Source organism: Marmota flaviventris, chromosome 4 (genome assembly GCF_047511675.1).
Source record: "Marmota flaviventris isolate mMarFla1 chromosome 4, mMarFla1.hap1, whole genome shotgun sequence".
NCBI classification, from domain to species: Eukaryota; Metazoa; Chordata; class Mammalia; order Rodentia; family Sciuridae; genus Marmota; species Marmota flaviventris.
Genome location: NC_092501.1, coordinates 121,605,363 through 121,627,229, shown reverse-complemented (window position 1 = coordinate 121,627,229; position 21,867 = coordinate 121,605,363). Strand labels below are relative to the sequence as shown.

The 21,867-nt window shown below is 32.1% G+C and overlaps 1 protein-coding gene across 6 annotated transcripts in view; it reads right to left on the bottom strand.

Annotated features, from left to right (window-relative positions):
• Naa16 (N-alpha-acetyltransferase 16, NatA auxiliary subunit) overlaps positions 1 to 21,867 on the bottom strand; it is a 57,475-nt gene that overhangs the window by 16,364 nt on the left and 19,244 nt on the right. For 5 of the 6 annotated variants that reach the window (XR_011707374.1, XM_027928807.2, XM_071611469.1 and 2 more), the window contains 6 exons: positions 20,423 to 20,542; positions 17,064 to 17,159; positions 12,353 to 12,459; positions 7,408 to 7,480; positions 4,729 to 4,898; positions 4,249 to 4,401 (listed from right to left, as the gene is read on the bottom strand). Coding sequence is in view for 5 of the 6 variants with exons in the window: in XM_027928807.2 (XP_027784608.2) it covers positions 4,249 to 4,401; positions 4,729 to 4,898; positions 7,408 to 7,480; positions 12,353 to 12,459; positions 17,064 to 17,159; positions 20,423 to 20,542 (719 nt within the window). In the remaining variant the exon portion in view is untranslated. Of the gene's footprint in view, positions 1 to 4,248; positions 4,402 to 4,728; positions 4,899 to 7,407; positions 7,481 to 12,352; positions 12,460 to 17,063; positions 17,160 to 20,422; positions 20,543 to 21,867 lie in introns of those variants that run through there. The other variant, XM_071611472.1, reaches the window with a different exon arrangement.

Sequence of the window (21,867 nt, the reverse complement as noted above, 5' to 3'; positions counted from 1 at the left end):
CTTAGTAATAGTTGCAATGAAGCTTTTCAGTTTCCCAATCTCCTTCCTCCAAGTTAGGCTGCTACATGTTGTCTCTCTCTGTCCCTGCATATCTGCTTCTAACAGCACTGTCTCTTCTCTGCAGTGTACAAACAAAACTAACCAAATTCGTTAAGAATATTTGTTAATTCAGTTAGGCTTGCACATGTTCATAATCCCAGCAACTCAGGAGGCTGAGGCTATTGAATCACAAGTTCAAGGCAAACCTCAGCGAGTTAACAAGACCCTATCTCAAAATAAAAAATTAAAAGGTTTAGGATATTGCTTGGTGGTAGAGCACACCTAGGTACAACCCCTAGTACTGGAATGAAGAAAAGAAGGAAGGAGAAAGGAAGATAATTTGTTAATTCAGGCTCAGTAGTAATTCTGAGAGAAGTATCAGACATGAAATACCTAGTTTCAGTGCCAAAGCACTGGGATTTTGTCAATTCAGAAGAATATATTTGAATTTGATTTGACGTTTTTGGTACTATTATGGGTTGAACCCAGGACCTCATACATGCTAGGTAAGCACTCTACCACTGCACTACACTCCCCAGGTCTTTTATTACTTTATCCTGAGGCAGGGTCTCAACTAAAGCTGCTCAGGCTGGCCTCAAACTTGTGATTCTCCTGCCTCAGTCTCAAAAGTAGCTAAAATGAGAGGCATGTGCCACTGTGCCTAACTAGAAGAGATTTACTTTAAATACATGTGCATGACCCCAGGAAAGATGGCAAAGGTGCAAACAAAAATAATTTCAGTCTTCAGTTCTTTTAAACCCCATTTCAGGTTATCAGTTCAATTCTTATGATTCATTAAAAGTCTCAAAACTGTGAATAGAATTATAGATATATATTATTTCTTCTTTTTGACTGTATATTTTCCTTTTCTTGATGATTGCATGTTTTTATAAGAAAAATGCATTACTTTCACTTCAGAAAGTTCACCAAAAAGAATTACCAAACACGCATGAGCAATTCTCTACAATTCTAAACTGTGAAAAAATCTTTTAAGAAGGAATTAAGAAAACTTCACCCATTCATTAGCAAGCAAATATAAGCTAATTATTCAGGGTCATTAGCAATACCCTTCCCCTGGCTCAATGTGTTATCCACTACACGTTATAGATTCACCTAACCAATGAGTCAACATCAATAAACTGAACAAGCTCTCTGTATAGCTAGACAATTTGTCCAAAGTGGATGACCAGAGGCAATTATGTTAAGAAAGGTCAGCAACAGGTTTGGTGACTACTATCCTTAACCAATTCCTTTCAACCTTCTTTCTCATTCTCCTATGCCTATGAAGACATATCATGGTTGTTGTTATTTTTTAAGTCCCTAGACTTATTTAACTTAAGTTTTATATACTAATTTTTAACTGTATTGTACTTATAATTCCTACCTTGGACTTTCAGGTGGTACTTTTCTCTAAAAATACAAATGCTTTTATGGCTATTCATTGTATTTTCTTCTAATCTTTACACCAGTGTGTAGTGGAAAGTTCACTTAAGAGCTTGAGTCCTAGCACTATTTATGATGTGACCAAACATGTTTCAAGTATTCTCTTCAGAACTTCAATTACCTTGCTGTAAAGTGTCAGGCACCTGAGTAAGTGCTATATGGATATAAATGTTGCCGTTTTTCTAATTTTACTTTCTCTCCTAATACATATCTTACTTGCTATTCCTCTCTCCATCATGACTTGTCCTTGTACCTGCTATCAATGCTATGGCATCTTGAGTTTTAGAAACACTAGTTATTGTAGTTTCTGCTACACCACTCTTGCTGATTTGACATATAACAGAAGTTTTAAAATCAAAGACATTTGAAATAGAATCCTCACTCCAAATGAATAATTAGCTGTGTTGACAGTCAGTGTGATACTTGATCTCTCTAAACATTTTCTTTACTGTAATATAGGATTAAATGAGATCATGTATACAAAGTACTTAACTCAGTAGTTAAAAGAATATTAAAGCTACTTTTACATTTCCCTTTACAAATGGTAAACAAATTATTAGCATTACTGTAAATATTGGATGTTAGGCTAGGTTATATGAACAAAGATTCTTTTTATAAGAAACAAATGATAAATGTTCTATAGGTATAGACTTTAGTAAAAATGAGAGAAAAGGAGGCAGATAAAGTGAGGACATAAGTACATATGTGAATGTATGTGTGTGTGTGTCTGTGTGTGTGTACAAATCATTTGTCAATATCTAGTAATTTCAGACTTCAGCGTAGTTAATGGGTACAAATGCTACTTATTGTTATAATTTGCATTTGTTGATGGCTGGTGAAGTCATCTTTTTTGGCCATTCTATTTTCTACCTCTTTGAACTAATTACTCATATACTTTACCCAAATTCATAGTGTTTTTTTCTTTTTCTTTCTGAGTTTTTATTTTTATGATATAGTTCCATGACATCATTTTTCCAAGTAGTTTAATTTTTACAACAGAAGATCAAGCTATTCTGTACTCCTAAATTATATGAGATTATTTCTTAAACATATAGACAAAATTAGAACCTAGTTAACATTTAATGAAGTTATAACATTTAGGTGGTATACTGGTGCTGCTATATCTGTGATACCTTAGCATCACAGGTCACAGCATTAACTTATTTTCATCCTAAGAACATACTGACAAACACCAACACTAAAACCTTTCAATTTTGTACATAATGTGATTTCAATTTTATACATAATATGATTATCTGGAGATACAAGTTATTTATTCCAAATGGAAATCAAACTTACCAAACATGGTTCCCTCATTATTCTCAATATCACATTTAATGTGCACTGGGCAATTATTTCAGTGAATTCTTTGGAGTTCTTTATAACACTTTGCCATTCTTCAATTTTCCCTGTTTATTTTCTCATTTTGCTTATAGTTATTTTTTGTTATAACATTTAAAATTTAATATAGTCAAGAATATCAATTTTACGCTTTTGGTATTTTAAGAAATGCTCCTGAGTGATTGTATTTGATCAGTGCACACAGAATGCATATATGGAGGTAGTATACTGTACACCATTAATATGCACAATTATTACTTGTTAACATAAGTAAATAAATAGATCTAATCCTCCTTGCTCCTTTTAAAAGAATGAAAAAGAAAACACTTCCTACTTAAAGCATAAAGAATATTTCTTTAGTCTAAAGACAGACTCCTATATTTTCTTCCAAAAGTTTGAAAGATTTGTTTTCCTTATTTAGATCTTTAATCCACTGGAATTAATCTGTGTGCAATATAAGACAAGGATGTCATTTAATTTTTTTTCAACATAGGTAACTAAATGCCCCAGCATTATCTTTTCATCTACAATTTTAAAACTACTTCTGGCTAAAACAGGTTTCCAAATACATGTGAATCTGTTTCTGGGCTTTCTGTTTTTTAATCTACTTATCTTGTTACTATAAACATATAATACTTTCATAACTTAAAATAAAGTCTACATAGGGGATTGGGGTTATAGCTTAAAAGTATAGTGCTTGCCCAACATGAGCAAGGCCTTGGATTTGATCCCTGGCACTGCAAAAATAAATAATAATAATAAAATCTATATAGAAAAGAGTATGAAAGGATAGAGAAGCAAACAAAGGAATGGACATTGAGCTCAACTTTTGGTGGTAAAGGGGAGAGATCAGTAACTGAACCCAGGGCCTTGCACATGCTAGGCACACACTCTATCACTGAGCTACATCCCCAGCCCAAGCCCAACAATTTGAGAGAACTTAAATTTCTGAATGTAACAGAGACTAGTAGTGCACAAAAATTAGTTTCACAGGGACTGGGATATAGCTTAGTTGGTAGAGTGTTTGCCTCGCATGCACAAGGCCCTGGGTTCAATCCCCGCACCAAAGGAGAAAAAAAAAATAGTTTCACAGAGAATGGACTCTCTGAGCAGTTCTGAAGCTAGACAATGAAAGAGAATTAAAAAGCAGTCACAAATTACTAGGGAGACAAAGAACTTGAGATATAAACCAAGTTTTACACATTCAAGAGTATAATATATTGTCTGTATTTTTAAAGGGTATTTTTAATCTTGCTATTGCTTTTTAACCATCCCCTGCCAGAAACACATAGAAACTTACAACCACGTGCCATATTTAGGATATAAGCTAAATAAGATTTTTAAAACATCATAAATCATCATAAAAAACTTAAGTTCAATTTTACTAATTCAGATAGTTACATGCTCATAAATGCTATTTCCTACCCTTGTGAACTTGGAGCACATCTCCTCTGCTTCTTTTATCATATTTGCTCGAAGCATGTATTTTGCACATTTGGAATTGATGAATCTATCAGCTGTGTCCAAAGACTGGGCTTCATCCATCCACTTTGCAGCTTCCTTGAGATTACCCATATGCTGTAAGAGATTAAAGCAGTTAAAAGTCATAGCTATGATCAAGAAAATACAGGTATAAGCAGGAAAAAATTATAAACTAGAAATTTGTCACCATTTCTGTATAATTTATCTATAAATCTAGATAATTATAATTCACATTTACCAAAAACTAAACAAAAATGACTAGCACTGATTACATAAAGTATATAACATAAAACTTCTTAGAGAATTATTAAAGTATTTTTAAAAAGTATCAGGGTGCCCTAGAAGTTATTACTGTATAGAAACAACTCCAAATGTTCTTAAAATTGCTGAATCATCAACTATTCAAAAAACGTAAAACTTTACCTTGTAAATTTTTGCTTTCATATAGAATAATTCTATTAGAGTTGGAGTACTAGCAATTGCAGCATTGATATAATCCAGAGCCAAAGAATATTGCCCAAGTTTATCAAAGTGCTGTGCCAGGAAATACTGAACCCAGAGTAGAGTTGTCGGGGGCTCCTTCTCCCCATTCTCTGCAATCAAATAAATACTACATTATTGTGAGGAAGAATGTTAAGTAAAGCAAATCACATACTTCTCTCCCCTAATTCATAATAAAATTAGTAGGTATTATAATAAAGAGTAAAAACTCAGCAAAAGTTACCAACTTCATCAAAAAGAGGTATGACTTCATCCCATAATATTCAAAAGGTGTCAGACAGTCAAGGAGAGAAACAAAATTCTAGTTTGACAGCCTTCTAATCTCAACCTCCCTCTTAAGAAACAGTGCATAGGGGTTATGGCTCGGGTAGAGCGCTCACCTACCACATATGAGGTACTGGGTTCAATCCTCAGTAACACATTAAAAAAAAGAAACAAAGTTATAAAAAAATTCTGAACATTAAAAAAAAAGAAGAAATGGTACTGGGAAAAGAATAAAATATCAATCTCATTCTGTGAATTCTCAGGCTCAAAGCAAAATGCAACAAGTTCAGGAAAAGTCAAAAAAGGTAACTTGTAGAAGAGACAACCACTGCAAGACTTCACCCAAACTGCCAGGGCTTAGTATTTTCTATGCTTTAACACCAAATGAGAGAAACACAAAATTGAAGGGTAGGCTTCACCAGAAGAGGATACACCCCTAACAAGGTGGAATATCCCTGCCATGTGACAAAAATATAACAAGCGAATACACAGGTTAGGCCCTCTATCAAAAGCTGTCAGATACCTACAATTAGCTGAGCTCTATCCTGCTCCACCCAGCATCCTATACCCTCAAGCTATAGAAGACCAGATAAAGAAGGTCTCAAAATGGATTTCAGAAGAGAAAAATATATCAGTCTAACATGAGGTAAAAAGAGTTCAATCATCCATACTACATGAGAACAAACAGAAGGTCTCCTAGTATACTTAACTAATAAAATGACAAGACAATAGAGCAAACACACTATTAAATTAATTAAAACACAAATAACAAAAGTAAACAGTCAAGCAATTAACCTGTTCCTCTTACATAAATGTATTTCAAGGGAACTAAATATATGATAAAATAAAATTATTTATAGAATTCCAGGGTTGGGGGTGTACTTCAATGTAGAACCCCTGCCTAGCAAGCCTGAGGCCCTAAGTTCAATCCCCAGCACCGCCACCCTGCCAAAAAAAAAAAAAAAAAATCCAGCTAATAAATAAAGAAAAAATGACCAGAAGAATGAAATAAGGAATCTAGGCAATACTCTTCAATGGCTGCTAAAATCCTCAGGTCAGAGGTTCATCTGGAACCTTTTAGGCACATTAGGCTGACAAGTAATTCTGATCAATCTTAACATCAAAAGAGAGACAACCAGAATGCCTCATGACTCCCGATGTCATACATCAAGCACAAAAAAACCACCTGTAAAGTATTCAAATAAAACTCAAATTCAAGCAAGCCTATAAATTTAACCATCTATATAACAAGAAATATGAATGGCAGTAAAATATATTAAATGATAACATAAGAAAGTCAGCCAAATCTAGAATACAGGATATTCTATAAACAAATGACCTTTTAACAAAAGGCATTTTTTAAGGGGAGGGGAAATTATTACTCTATATTAAAAGAATTTAAGAATATAACTGAATGCAAAATGTAGACAGTAACTGGATCTGGACTCAATAAACCAATTATACAAAGATTTCATTTTGGATAATGGAGGAAATCTGAATGTTAACTAAGTATTAGATATTATGGTATGAAGTCAACTTTGTATGGTTTGTTTATGTATGTACTTATTTATTTATTTATTTTTAAAGCCAACGTCTCTCTAGGGCTGGGGATGTAGCTCAGTGGTAAAACGCTTGCTAGCATGCATGAAGCCCTGAGTTCGATCTCCAGCACCACAAAAATTAAGACAAGATCTCTATTCATTGCCCAGGCTGGCCTGAATTCAAGATCCTTCTGCCTCAGCCTCCCAGGTCAGTAGGATTACGGATGCACCAACCAAAACAGATAATCCTGAGTTTTAAACAGACACAAGGTATTTATAGGTGCAACAATATGTATGGAACTTGCTTTAAATATATTCAAAGAATAATGACATGAAAAAGTCACATAAAGAACCCAAACTAACGTTATTTACCATCTATGTGACTGAAAACATGCTAGGGAGGTTCTCTAAATTAAATTACTTTGATTTACATATACCCCTAAAAAAGAGGGGAAAAAGGACATTATACATACTTAAAAGTAATACAAAGTAGAAAAAGTAGAGAATTTAGAGATTTGAGGAAACTATATTTCAATTAAACTGACTACACAATCTTGGACCTCTCAAGTCTGTTTCCTTGTGTTAAAACAGAACTAACTCTCATTCACAGGATTATGGAAAATTTAAATTAAATAAGATTGAAAGTACTCTCATTTCATTCATTCACTAATTCAAAAACTATTTAGTAAGTAGCTATTATGTAGCGCACACATAATAAACATAAAATGGTATTACTATGATTAAAAATGGACTGAAATGAGAAATTAAATTCCAATTCAATCTAATTTAAACTTACCATAAGGACTAAAAAAGTCACACGTTTTAAGAGAAGCTTCGTAATTAGTAACAAGTTCTTGGATTATAGAAACCTGTTAAAGAAACATTTTTAAAATTTATTTTATTGAGTATCAAGAGTACCATGCATGATTTTATATATATGTATATGTGTATGTATATATATCTTTTAGTTAAGGTATTTTTAATCACTAGATTAAATTCGATTTGGAGAATAATATACAGTTTATTCAGAACTACAAACTAACTGCTTCTTCCCCTTTCCCAATAAGACTTCAGGGAGAGAGTGAGAAAAAAGAAAATACACTGCTGTCTTTATGAAAAGTAAAACAGCAAACCTCAATAAATTCTTATCTCAAGAAGCTGTTTGAGGTTTTGAAGGTCAAATTATCACTATAATACCTACTTTGTGCCAACAAATACATTTGTATAATTTTATTAATTTGTTTACTTTTTAGCTTTTTAGCTTTCTGTTTTGTAAAGCTAAAAGCCATCATATAAATATACGAATTTTCTAAAATGTCACTCCTAGAAAAAAAATCAAGTGAAATGAAAATAAAAATGTCTAAAGTTCACTAGTAAGATTAGTATAGGCAATGGGGAAATAAGATATAAGATGGAACTTATATATCAGTGGAGAAAATGTGAAACAAACAGGATGTGAGAAAACTAGATACACCATATTTTTAGTGAAACATCAAGGAATGAATGATCAAAGTGGTATAAAGTAGATACAGTCTTAAAAAAACACAAAGATTGCTTAATTTAAAAACATGGTTCTCACTGTTGACTTCACAGAAGTACATAATAGAACAGTGATCACTAGAGGCTGGGATGGGTAGAGGGGAGGGGGACAGAGGGAAAGTAAATACCGTACTAAAATACAATTAGGAGGAATAAGTTATAATGCTGTACAGCAGAGTAAGGTAAAGCAAGGTGACTATAGTTCATGACCATTTATTATGTACTTTATAAAGAACTAGAGGAGTTCAAAGTTTTCCAACATAAAGAAATGATACATATTTAAGAAGTTGGAAATCAGGCTGGGGTTGTGGCTTACTGGTAGAGCACCTGCCTTGCACATGTTAGGCACTAGGTTCAATCCTCAGCACCACATAAAAAAATAAATAAACAAAATAAAGGTATTATGTCCATCTACAACTAAAAAAATAAACAAAAATAAAAGAAGCTGGAAATCTTAACTGCCCTAATTGGTCATTATACATTGTATGTTTATGTATACACACGTATATATACATATTAAATTTTCCACATTACGCCACATAAATATGTGATTTTTATATCAACAAAATGAACAAATGAGAGCTTCATTTTATCATAATTTCTTTCACTAAAATTTGAAGATTAAATAACTCATGATTTGGAAATTAAAGGAATTATTCTTAACTATTTCTGAAAGTGTCATCAAGATTTAGCATCACATACTAACTTGTTAGAGATGTACATTTTTGGACCACACCCAAGACTGACAGAATCAGAAACTTTGATTCGGTATAATCCATGTTTAATAAGCCCACTAGTTAATTCTGATCACAATAAAAAGCTTGAGAACCACTAATAAAAATGTTACAAAGATTTTTATTAGAAAACAAAATTAAAGGTAATATCTTTTGCTGGGCATGGTAGCCCACGCCTGTAATCCTAAAGGCTCTAGAGGCTGAAACATGAGAATGTCGAGTTCAAAGCTAGCCTCAGAAACTTGGTGAGGCCCTAAGCAACATATCAAGACCTTGTCTCAAAACTAACAATAAGAAAAAGGGCTGGGGATACAGCCCAGTGATTAAGCGCTACTGGGTTCAATCCCCAGTACCAAAAAAAAAAAAAGTAATATCTTTTAACCTATCATAACCACACCACCAATCTCACTTAGAATAAATATAACTTAAAAAACTTTTTACAAGCACAGAAATGTAATACTCAAGTTGTTCAACTTTTGGAGGCAATTATTTTTTTCATGAATCTCTAGTGCCATCTCCTGGCAGTTTGTAAAAACTGCACTCAGAACAGGTTTTATATAGTATCTTCAGAGTAAAACATACTGTTAGTCAATTTTAATAATTAAAAAATACAACATTAAAAAATTTTTAGAAACAAAACATATATTGAAGTTACACATAATATTTAATAAAGAAATATAAACACTACTGAATAAAACATCAGTTTCAGAACCTCAAAGGATATAATTAACAAAAAAAATCAAGATAATTGAAAGTTCACATAAATCTAAATAAAAAAACCTGAGTGCTGAACTTCTTGGTAATTAGGCATATTTCTCAAATCTCAAAGATTTATGTTATAGTCATTTCTAATCCAATAATTAAAATGTAGTTTTCCAATTAATTTCCCATGAACAGGAGTATTACTAAAGAATAAGAATCCACTTCATTCAAGTATTCTTACCATTTATAACTCAATTAGGTAGTATATAATATGGAAAAAATTATTATGTAATGGCTATTCTCGAAAATAGCACTTTGCTTCCAGAAAGGTCAATTCACTTAAATTAGGTTATCTAAGACCACAATAAAACTTGAAGCCTCAAGGGCTAGGTCTGTAGCTCAGAGGCACAGCACTTGCCTAGCACTTGTGAGGCACCCGGTTGGATCCTCAGCACCACATAAAGGCATATTCATCAACAACTACCAAAAAAAAAAAAAAAAACCCTTAATGACGCAAAACGGACAACTTAAATGATATCCCTGTTATGATCTGGATCTTAAAGTCCCCTGAAAGCTCATGTCTCAAAGGCTAAGGATGCTGCTGGGAGGTAGGGCATAGTTGAAGGAAGTTAGGTCAGTGGAGGTGTGTCCTTGAAGGTAATACTGGGTTCCCCATCCGTTTTTCTTTCTCTCTTTCCACACTGGTTGCCCTTGATATGAGTAGCTTTGCTCTACCATGCACTCCCCAGCATGATATTTAGCCTTGCCACAGGGCCAACCAAACATGGATGGAAACTTCTGAAATCATGAGCCAAACCAAATCTTTCTTTCTTTTGTTTTTCTTGGCTATTTTGTGAAAACAGAAAACTAACACGATTCCCCATTTACAAACTGAAAAACTTCCCAAATTTGACCACATTCCCTTAATTGAAATATTTTCTTCTAACAGATATATGTGATAGAGATAAAGAAGCTTTATCCTTATTAAAATCTCACCTGGAAAAATACTATAGCTATTAAAGATCATTTCCTAAATGATTGAGCAGCTTTTCTTTTTTCTTTTCCTTGATGGGTGTAGTAATGGGGATTGAACCCAGGGGTACTCTACCACTGAGCTACACCCTCTTCTTATTTTTTAATTTTGAGACACAATCTAAGTTGCCCAGGGTGGTTCAAACTTGTGATCATCCTGCCTCAGTCTCCCAAACTGCTAGGATATCACTGTGCCTAGCCAGCTTTCCTTTGTAAGCATTAAAAGACTTCTTTATTACCTTATAATGAGACAAAGTTCCACAAAATCACATCTGATACACAATTTTTTATACCACATATACAAATTACAAGTTTAAAGTATTACTGCAACATGAAGCCCACTGAAACCATCCTCTTTTTCTTCATCCAAATTAGAAAACTAAATACCAAATTGCTGGGTTTATTTCTGCTTAATGCTTAATTAGTAGTGATAATTTTTGGCTTTGAAAGGGCTAGTTACAAAGGTAATCTGTTTAAGAACAACAACAATAAAGTGACGGTAACTACTTTCAGAAATGAGGTGTGAGGGCTGCAGGTGGTGACAGAGAAAGGGAATTACCATTTCTTGAACATTTCTGAATCAATCATTTAATATCATCCAATTAAAACACCCATCAACCCTTTATTATCTTTCCCAATTTTACAATTCAAGCAAGTAGGTGATGAAGTCAAGAGTTCAAAACCAGGTATGATTCTAAAGCAAGGCTCTCTGCACTACACCAGAATTTCTCTGAGAGTAATGCAATACGGTGGAATACAATATGATTATCATTATCTCACTAACTGCTATGTTATGCATACAGTTTGATGTGTCCCTCAAAACTTCATGTAAAAATTAATTATACTAATCACAGGCCTAGTTTTTGACATTTTATTATTCACAATTATTGCAAATTTACAAATTATGAGTCAAAGCTAAATGAACAGATAAAAGGCTTAAATAAAATATTTTCTTTATCCAACTTTAAAAAATTTTAACTACAGGGCAAAGCTCAATGGTAGAGGTCTGGCTTAGCAGGCAAGAAGCCCTGAGTTCAATTCTCAGCATCACAAAAAAAAAAAAAAAAACCTCTAAGCACAGAAAAGACTATAAAGTTTTAGACCTTAGTTAATAAAAAAAAAAAAAAAAGCTTGAAAATAAAAAGTATAATTTGTCTTCTAATAATGTTTCCAATTCACAACCAAGATTAAAGTGCCTATTTTCTAATTTAAAAAGTGGAAAAGTACTTTACTCAAGAACTAACTAAAATTATACTTATTAAATGTAGCTTTTTTGTTAAAATTAGTCATTTGTACTCTTATTGATCAAATGGCATTTTACTGTCACACTTAATTCTATTATCCATGCTCTAACTTTAAAAGCACACATTACAAACTGAAAAATCTATAATCATAACTATAAAATAACAGACAATGAATCATGGAACAGTCAAACACAGACTTCTAGTAATAATGTCAAATCTTAAATCCTATTAGAAAAATATACCCATTAAAAAATAACCTTTGTAATAATCTTAGTTTTTACAAAGCTTTTACTTTCTCAGAATATCAGATTAACATTTCCTTTGATATTACTTATACAATGTATACACAGAATTTTCAATACATCTACTATTAGACTAAATGTGAATAACATTACTAGAATAGAGAGAATAACTAAAATATAGCATACTACATAGAAACCATCCTATAATTAGTGAAAACACATTATAAAAACTGAATACCAAATTTTACCTTTTCTGTATTACAGTATAAAGATTTCAAAGTAGTAAACAAGGGTGGGCAGCCTTTACTGAAGTTCGCCCTCAGGAACTTATCCATTAGTTCTCTAAATTTTTCACCTAAAAATAAAACATACTTTGTTATATTTGATTGATGTAATCAACTCTTTAAATGATTTTACAAATAAAAATAAAGCTTCCTCAGAAACAGTGTTCCCCTGGTTCAATTTTAAAGCCTAAAAAGTCAGCATTATTTTTGCTACATCAAAAGCCTAACATCAATACTTCAGTTGGCAACTATATTTTCCCTGGATCTAAGTTCAAAATAATCAAGGAATACTTCAAAGATGAGTAAACAAAAGGCTTATGCAGTTTCAAGTAGAGAATAAACACAACCTACTAATCATCCTAAATATAACCACAATGGCAACTGTATTTTCTGAGTAGCATATACTGTCTACTGTCTATAGCTCAAAAACCTGCAAATAATATCTAAAGCATTCTGCAGCAGATAACCAGAACAATAGTCAAGTAGAAGCCAAAATTCTTTCTAGTCACTATAAAGTATTTACAAATGTTCTCCCAAATCATGACGGTGATTAGCGTAAATATTTATCCAATCCACAATCACATGTCAAGCACCTACCATATACCAAGCACTCTTTCAGGTACAAGTGATACAGCAAAGATTTTAAATTTTTTTAAGAAATAGAACTTATTCTAGCATGAGACTGACAATAAAAGAACGATAAATATATGTTTAGACTGAGCTCTGAGGCATTCAAACATAAAAATTAAAATAAATACCCTATTTGTAACATCAAGTAAATAATTGCCCTAATATTGATAAAACCTATCAAAAAATTTTGGTGTCACTTTTTGAAAATATTAAAATAATTTTAATTATAAATACAAATATATACAAACATGACAGTAAAAAATCAATATAAAATGACATGGATTTACTCAATCATTTAAAAACCACATCATGAATGATCTATAATTAAAGACTACTGAAAAAAAATCTTCTAAGTTTCTTTATAAGTCACAACACTGTACAACAAAACTTTAACTTGCAGCAGTTATTCTGTTGTTATTTTGTTGAATTTGACTGAAGAAAACATGCATACCCAGTATAATCAGATGCCATAAAAATTTGAAAGAAAAATTTAAATCTATTATAAAGATTATTTTCAGATAACTTCTACTCTAGTTAGCTCATTCACAAAATACTAGTCTTTTAAAGACCACAAAATATCAAGAAAATACAAACCTTTGCCCTAAGCTAAATCTACATCATTACTTTCTTAAAAACCAAGAGTAGTTTCAGAGATCAAATCCTTCCAACACCTCCTCTGGTACAAAGACAAAGTTAATATTATGACAAATAGTACGAAATGCTATAGCTTAGAGAATGTTCTTCTCTCCTTATTTTGTGTATTATGAACAAATAATTTGTTCACTAAAATCTTCAGTTTCTTTTCTGCAAAATGTCTTTTTTTCTTTTTGTACAAAAAAAAAAAAGCTTTCCCCTAAAACAAATTATCTCCTTTCTTCCTAGTTATTCTGTAATAATTCTTTAGTACCTCCATAGTTTTACTTTAGGGAGAACAGATCATTAACCATTACATGCCTGTATATCATTACAGTTCGCACAACAGTTTATCTGACTACACAGGTACTATGTTTAATTCTCTAGATTTGTAGCATAGACCCACATAAAAATTGATGCCCCCAAAACCATTGCCCAAATAGTTAGCACAGACAGCAAGATCAGGCTGTGTGATTCACTGGAAATTTATTCTAAACAATGGAGCAAAATTTAATGAATATTCTGTTTCAAACTCTGGATCATTACCTTCCCTCTCTCTATCCCTCAGTCACTGAAGAATAATAGAACAAGATGAATTAAACTAGCTATTTTGAAAAGTGGCTTTATCCCTACATTATTTTCACAGAATTTAATACTGGCAAGTATAGAAGAATTTCCCAGGATTTCTGCTATGTTTACTGCGGAAAGCCCTAATCAAAACTTTCACCTTAACCAGGCATGGTGGTATGCACCTATAGTTCCAGCTACAGAAGCTGATATGAGATAATCACTAAACCTAGGAGATCGACTCCAGTCTAGGCAACAAAACTAGAGCCAATCTCAAAAAAACAAATAAACAAAAACAATTAATCTTGTGTTCTCAAGTTCCAAATGTTTTTGAAAAAAATCTTACTGCTTCTTGCTACCTTTGATAATGTCAAAATGCCTTTATTACTATACATAAAAATATTACTACTGTCATATGTAACTAATTAAAACAAATTTTTAAAAAACTGAAAAAAAATTGTTAAATGGGCAAAAAAATTCATGAAATACCCAGTTTTGGCAGATATAATTATACATTTGTGTAATTATACCTACATCTATATATCTATTTATACATATATATGTAGATTTACCAGAGCTTTGTAAATATGTATATTTTCAGAACCTCATAGTGATATTCATGCTGAAAGTGATGCCATCATTTCTCTTAACCCTAAATCTTATAAAATATACTTCTAATATTTCAAAGAGAAAATGTCTCAGAGTGTCAACAGTGGTTTCACTTTAACCTAAACAGCACTTTATAATTAATAGTTGGTTCCAGGATCTTTGAATAAAAATATACTTCCTACAATGTACTGCCATTTACTGAGAGCTCTTAACAAACTTCTCTGAAGAGGAAATAAATCTTCACAGTGTAAATTTGAAGCCCCATGTTTCAAATAGGAAAAATAAAACAAAGAAGTCTTCCTTATAAACTTAGAGCTAAATAAAGGTGTTTTTTTTTTTTCTTAAGAGGCACATGAATGTATTTTAAAGTTCCTGACTAAAAGAATATTAAGAATAATAACAGGAGAAGCCAGATTCAAAAGGCCACATATGGTATGATTCCATTTACATGGAATGTCAAAAACAGAAAAATCCACAGGTACAGAAAGTACATTAGTTATTGCCAGAGAGTGAGGGGGGATGACTATAACTTTTAATGGGTAAGTGGCTTCTTTTGCTGTGATGAAAACTTCTGAAACCACATAGTGATGATGATTGTACCATCTTATGAATATACGAAAACAATAAGTTACACATTCTGAAAAGGTAAATTGTGTGGCATCTGAATCATATTTCAAAAAGTTATTTTTTAAAAAGGTAGAGGAAAGGGAAAAGAAGGACAAGATATAGAAATGTGAGCCTAAGCAACTTCCATGAAAAAATTAAGAAAATGCTTCTATCTGCATAGTATATTCCCATCTCAGAAATTCACATGAATGTACTTAAAAGTTCGGAGCAGTCCTACAGAAACCTGACTGCTGAGTTTGATTCAGAATTGCCCAAACTTAAGCTGAAGAATATCCCAGCACATTAGTAACCTCCCCAGGGCTACCAACATCCACTTAGACTCAATGTTCCTAGGAAAATCTGCTTTCAGTATTCTACAAAACCAAAATACAAAAAGGGGGACAATTTGAGTACTATTCATCATCTGTGAAAATGCACTAGTGGAAAATGATTTTTTTAAATAAGTCCTATTTCCTATCTAATTCAATATGTTTCTAAGAGGTATTTTAGATACTTTCCAATTGAGTAGACAAAAAAATTAATTTTCATGAATCTTTTGATAAAAATAAAATTATAACCCAATTAAACAAATGAATCTACTATAAATGATAATTCATTAGAAAATATACTCTACCTACTACCAGTACCCCAAAACAGTGATTTTTTTAAAGTTGTATTATCTTTCTAGAGTTTGATTTATACCAAAAATCAAAAAGCCAAAAGTCTCCATAATTCATTAACTAAAGTGCTTACATAAAAACAAAGACTTTAACAAAACCACAATCCATTAAATAAAATCATCAACAAAGATGAGCTAATATACCCTCTACCTCCCATACAGCCCAAAAGTAAATGCAAGCCCAACTACATGCAATATTTCTGTTCAAGATCATGAATATATACTATTGTGTGATAAAAGCAAGTCATAGACTACATATCTTAGTACTCCAACTCACATAAAATGAGAAATCAATTCACATAAAGTACAACATTCTTGTTTTTAAGGATATAAAATACATGGAACCCTATAAATAACATGATAATTTTCAAAGTCATGGTAACAAGCAAAATTCAGGAAAATGGTTAACTCTGAAAAGAGAAATCTTCAAAAGAACGGTAATATTCTCATAAACACTGGTGGGCACAAAGAGCTTACAATTCTTTCTTTGAATATATGCTTATTAGAAAACTTCAAAATTTTACCAGTTAAACCATAATATCACATAATCTGTCATCAATTCTAGAGAATATCATGGTGTTTTATTAAGTCACATAAGAAAAACAGTTTTGGGAGCTGGAGTTGTGGCTCAGCAGTAAAGCACACGCCTAGCATGTGCGAGGCGCTGGGTTCAAGCCTCAGCACCACATAAAAATAAATAAATAAAATAAAGGTTTAAAAACAAACAGTTTTGTATAGATAACTTCAGATACTTAAAACATGTAGCTACACACTAAAGTATAGCATTCTTATTAACATATGCATAATAAAATTCATAACCGATTATTCCCACTCACGAGATTGGTACAGACATAAATTGTATATCAGAAAAAAGTTTTTTAAAAAAATGAATGGTGTTTAGTAATTTTTGACAAATAATTATTAGTGTTACAAAAGATATCCTAATATTACCTGGGATGAGATTCAAAGGTAATCTTCTAGGTGATATTGCTCTGGGGTGTTGTTTACTAATTTCTTCATAAATCTGAAGCCTTTCTTCCCAAGTGCCTATAAGTAAATATGTATGAGATTTATTTCAACATAACTCTTACCTACAATAAAATACCTAACAAACTTTTAAAATAATGTTATAAAAGTATGTTATCAATATTACACCTGCTCTCAATTTTGTCAAGAATGATATTTAAAATTCTTTGGTGCTGAAACACTATAATCAGTAAATCACCATTTTAAACTCAATCTCTGGAGAAAACCAACACTTGTTTCATCACAACAGATTAGCCTACATCTACTTCAAATCACATACATTCAAATCATACAAAGATAAGTTGTACTGTTCTTACATTCCTTAGCATCTAATCCATAAAAAGAAAGCTTTTAGGGCTAGGGATATGGCTCAAGCGGTAACGCGCTCGCCTGGCATGCGTGGGGCGCTGGGTTCGATCCTCAGCACCACATAAAAATAAAATAAATATGTTGTGTCCATCGAAAACTAAAATATAAATATTAAAAAATTCCCTCTCTCTCTCTCTTTGAAAAAAAAAAGAAAGCTTTTATAACACATCCTTTAAAATATATCTTAGGCAAACACTCTAAACCTATGAAGACTAAATACATCTCCCTAAAAGTAACTGACTAGTTTGATTAGGCTTAAAAAAACAAAATTTTTAGGATCATAGTCATGAATGTTTATAGTTTAAAAGATGAGTAAATTTCCACGGTTGCTTTGACACTTAAAATCTTCAATGAAACTCCATTATAAAGAACCCATTATCCAGAAAAGTGGCAACTATTTCTCCCTGATATAAAACATACTTCTTAGAGAAACTGTATTCCCTTCAAAGAATCATCTAATTTTCTAGTACCACATAGAAGATCTATGTCAACTATGTATTATTGTGCAACAGCAATATCCAGAGTAAGACCTAAGTATCTCTCATTATCTTAAAACAATACCTTGCATAATTTACAAAGGGAGATTATTTTATACAAGCAATAAGACAACTTACAGAATCTTAAGAAAAAGCAAACAAACCTCTTTTAAACCTAAGATTTTAATCCAGACCACAGAAATGTAAGAATAAACCTTGTGCTAGCAAATAAGTATCTTCACAGTAAAGGCAGTGTTTAATATCAAGAAAAACATCTTGCTGGTCATGGTACCACATGCCTGTAATCCCAAAAGCTCAGGAGGCTGAGGCAGGAGGATCTCAAGTTCAAAACCAGCCCCAGCGAAAGTAAGGTGCTAAGCAACTCAGTGAGACCCTGTCTCTAAATAAAATACAAAACAGGGATAGGGATGTGGCTCAGTGGTCCAGTGCCCATGAGTTCAAATTTTAAAAAAAGAAAAACACCTCACTTTGAGAGATAATATTTGACTTTGTGTAGACTCATTCCTTCCCTCAGTAATTTGTTTTGGAGCTCGATTATGGTTGAATTTTTAAAAGTAGAATAACTGAAAACTAATTTTTCACGTTCTATTAACAATTTGGAGATTTCACAAAATATGAAGGATCCTCACACTAAAACTCACAATAAAGGTTATTGGTTATTTTTTTAAAGTAGTTGTCATATTTATTCCTAATTTAGAAAATAATAAGCTGTATTTTAAAAAAAAATTTCTCCATTTTCCTGATAAAACAAGTCTTATAAACGTAGTTAAATTAAGACAATAAGGCTAAGGATGTAGCTCAGTTGGTAGAGTGCTTGCCCAGCAGCTGCACAAGACCCTGGGTTCAATTCCCAGCACCACCACAAAAAAAAAAGTTTGGCTAAGACATATTTGGGCTGGGGATGTGGCTCAAGTGGTAGTGTGCTCGCCTAGCATGCGTGAGGCACTGGGTTCAATTCTCAGCACCACATAAATGTGAAATAAAGATACTGTATCCACCTAAAAACTAAAGAAATAAATATTAAAAATAAAAAAAGACAATGAGACCATTTCAATGCCCTATTTGAAGTCACAAGTTGGAGCTCCAGACCTTACCATGAGGAAAAAAGGTCCTAAGGAACTTAAAAAGATGAAGTAGTGCAATTAGTTTTGTAATCAATACATTTTATAGTAACCAAAGATCTTGATATAGAAACATGTGCATTTATTTTACTGCATTTAAATATTTTTTCATTAAATTACAGTGTCAGGAACTAGTAGTTAAAAGAAAAACCACAGGAATTTCATATTTCTAACCTTCAGACATAACTTTTACCTTGTTTTTTTTTTCCAGATTATGGATCTAATAATATTTCAATTCTAGCAACTTCTCTAAAAACAACTATTAAAGGAAATAAAGTTTCATAATTATTTCAGACATGTATTTATCTATAAGCAAATATAATTTTAGAAATAGGAATTGCTGGGGCTGAAGTTGTGGCTCAGCGGTACAGCGCTCTCCTAGCATGTGAGAGGCCCTGGGTTCGATCCTCAGCACCACATAAAAATAAATAAATAAAATAAAGGTATTGTGTCCTTGAAATTCAAATGGTCTCATTGTCTTAATTTAACTACATTTATAAGACTTGTTATATCAGGAATAGTGGAGAATAAAAATTCTTTAAAATATGGCTTATTATTCTCTAGATTAGGAATAAATATGACAACTACTTTTTTAAAAAAATTACCCAATAACCTTTATTGGGCGGACACGGTACTGGTGATTGAACCCAGGAAAGTTTTAATACTGCCCTACATTTCCAGCCTTTTTATGTTGATACAGGGGCTAAGCTGCTGAAGCTAACATCAAACTTGTGAACCTCCTGCTTCAGTCTCCAGAGTCACTGGGATTGCAGGCATGTACCACTGCACTCAGCTAGGAAAATACATTTCATACTCTCAGCAAGATTTCTTTGGCCCACTTCTCAAATTTAAAAGTGGAGGGTAACAAACCTCTAATGATTTTAAGTAATTATGACTTTTCCCAGAAAGAGAATGCCCATTTTCTTTTCCATCCATCTAGTTAGTATTAATTAGTAAGATTTTTTTAAAAGATATTTTTTAGTTATATATGGACCCAATATCTTTATTTTTTTTATGTGGTGCTGTGGATCAAGCCCAGTGCCTTGTATGTGCGAGGCAAGCACTCTGCTACTGAGCCACAACCCCAACCCTAATTAGTAAGATTTTAAAGGGAACCTAAAATTATCTATAAGCATTATCATTTAAGTGTAAATATTCGAGTTAGTTTTTACCTCCACATTTAACCTATAATTTTAACAAATGGAAAAACAATGCTGATGTTGAAATAATTTGTCCTTTACATCTTATACTTCAAACACTAGTTAAGAAATGGTAGAAGAGAAAAATCATTACATACTAGGTTGTAGAGCTTTTTCCAAACCTTCATAATAATACCAGTTTTCAGCATTCCGGTCGATCAAGTTTTTGAATACTTCACTAGCATCTTTTAATCTTCCCAATTTCAACAGAATTTCCCCTAAAATTAAAAGTCACATTCATTTTACTTAAACTTTAATGTTTAAACTTTTCTGATGCCATTTTCTAAGCATTCACTATTAGTGAATAGATGTTTATGAAAGATAGAACTCTACAAACCCATCCTTGAAGCATGTTACAGTTTATATTAACAACACACAGATGAATTCACAGCTTGCCTTCAAAAATAAACCTTCGTTTACACATTCTACCATACTAACATTAGCTTTTGACTCCTCCTACTCCCTAAACATACTTGTATATTAAATTAGTTAAAAAAAATCTTTGCATCACACACGTTTTTATATGGGCTTTAAATAAAGATCCTCTAACAGCAAAATTAGGTTGGCAAATAATTCTCATGAAATATGTCTACCTTCACAATGCAAGATTTAAATGTATCTTTCCTGCTCAGTTCATATATTAAACAATTCTCCATTCAATTCTTAGTTTCCTTTCTAGGTCACTAAAATTGGAAATGTTAACTTAGTAAAATTATAACACTACACACTTCATAGCAACAAACCACATAAGCCAAGTCCATATGCAAGTCACCTCTAAGATTCAAATCTTTTTACTAAGTCACAAAAATTGGATGTGGATTTGGGAAATGCAAAGCATACCTAATCCAAGATGAAAGAAAGATTCTTAAAAATGAATACACCTCAAATTCCTGTCCCCAACAGTTTCCATTCCCAATCAATTTCAAACAACACTGAAAAATAAAAATTAATAACATAACCTGCCTGTGTAAGTCATACAGAAAACTAGCTATATATTCCAGATTATCGGCTCCCAAATTATCCTAATATATGGATGAATGTGGTTATGCAACAATTTGCAGAAGTTTTAAAACTATAAATGATCTCACCATATCATATTTACTTTTTATACATTCCCTATTGATGTTATAGGAGAGAGAAAGAACAGCAACCTGTGAATGCTGAGATTTAATCATGACACAGCAAAAATATATCAGAAAAAAAATGTCTTTTTTTCTTTGCTCCCATCAACTGCAGATAATGGAATAAGAAAGAGATCATAATATTTAATTATTTATCCATGTTTTACCAAGAGTCTGAAAAATAGTACTATCAACAATAATGGTATTAGCATTAATCACAATAAAAACTATACTCACATGCTATAATATTAACAAGAGAAGAGTATACCATTTAAAAATAAGGGGTCATGTACTAATATATACATATGGGGAAAACGTGGAAAACTTTTAAATGAATATAACTAAGTCAAAGAAACCAATCTAGAAAGGCTACATACTGTATGATTCAAAACATATAATAAAGCAAAAACTATGGATAAATA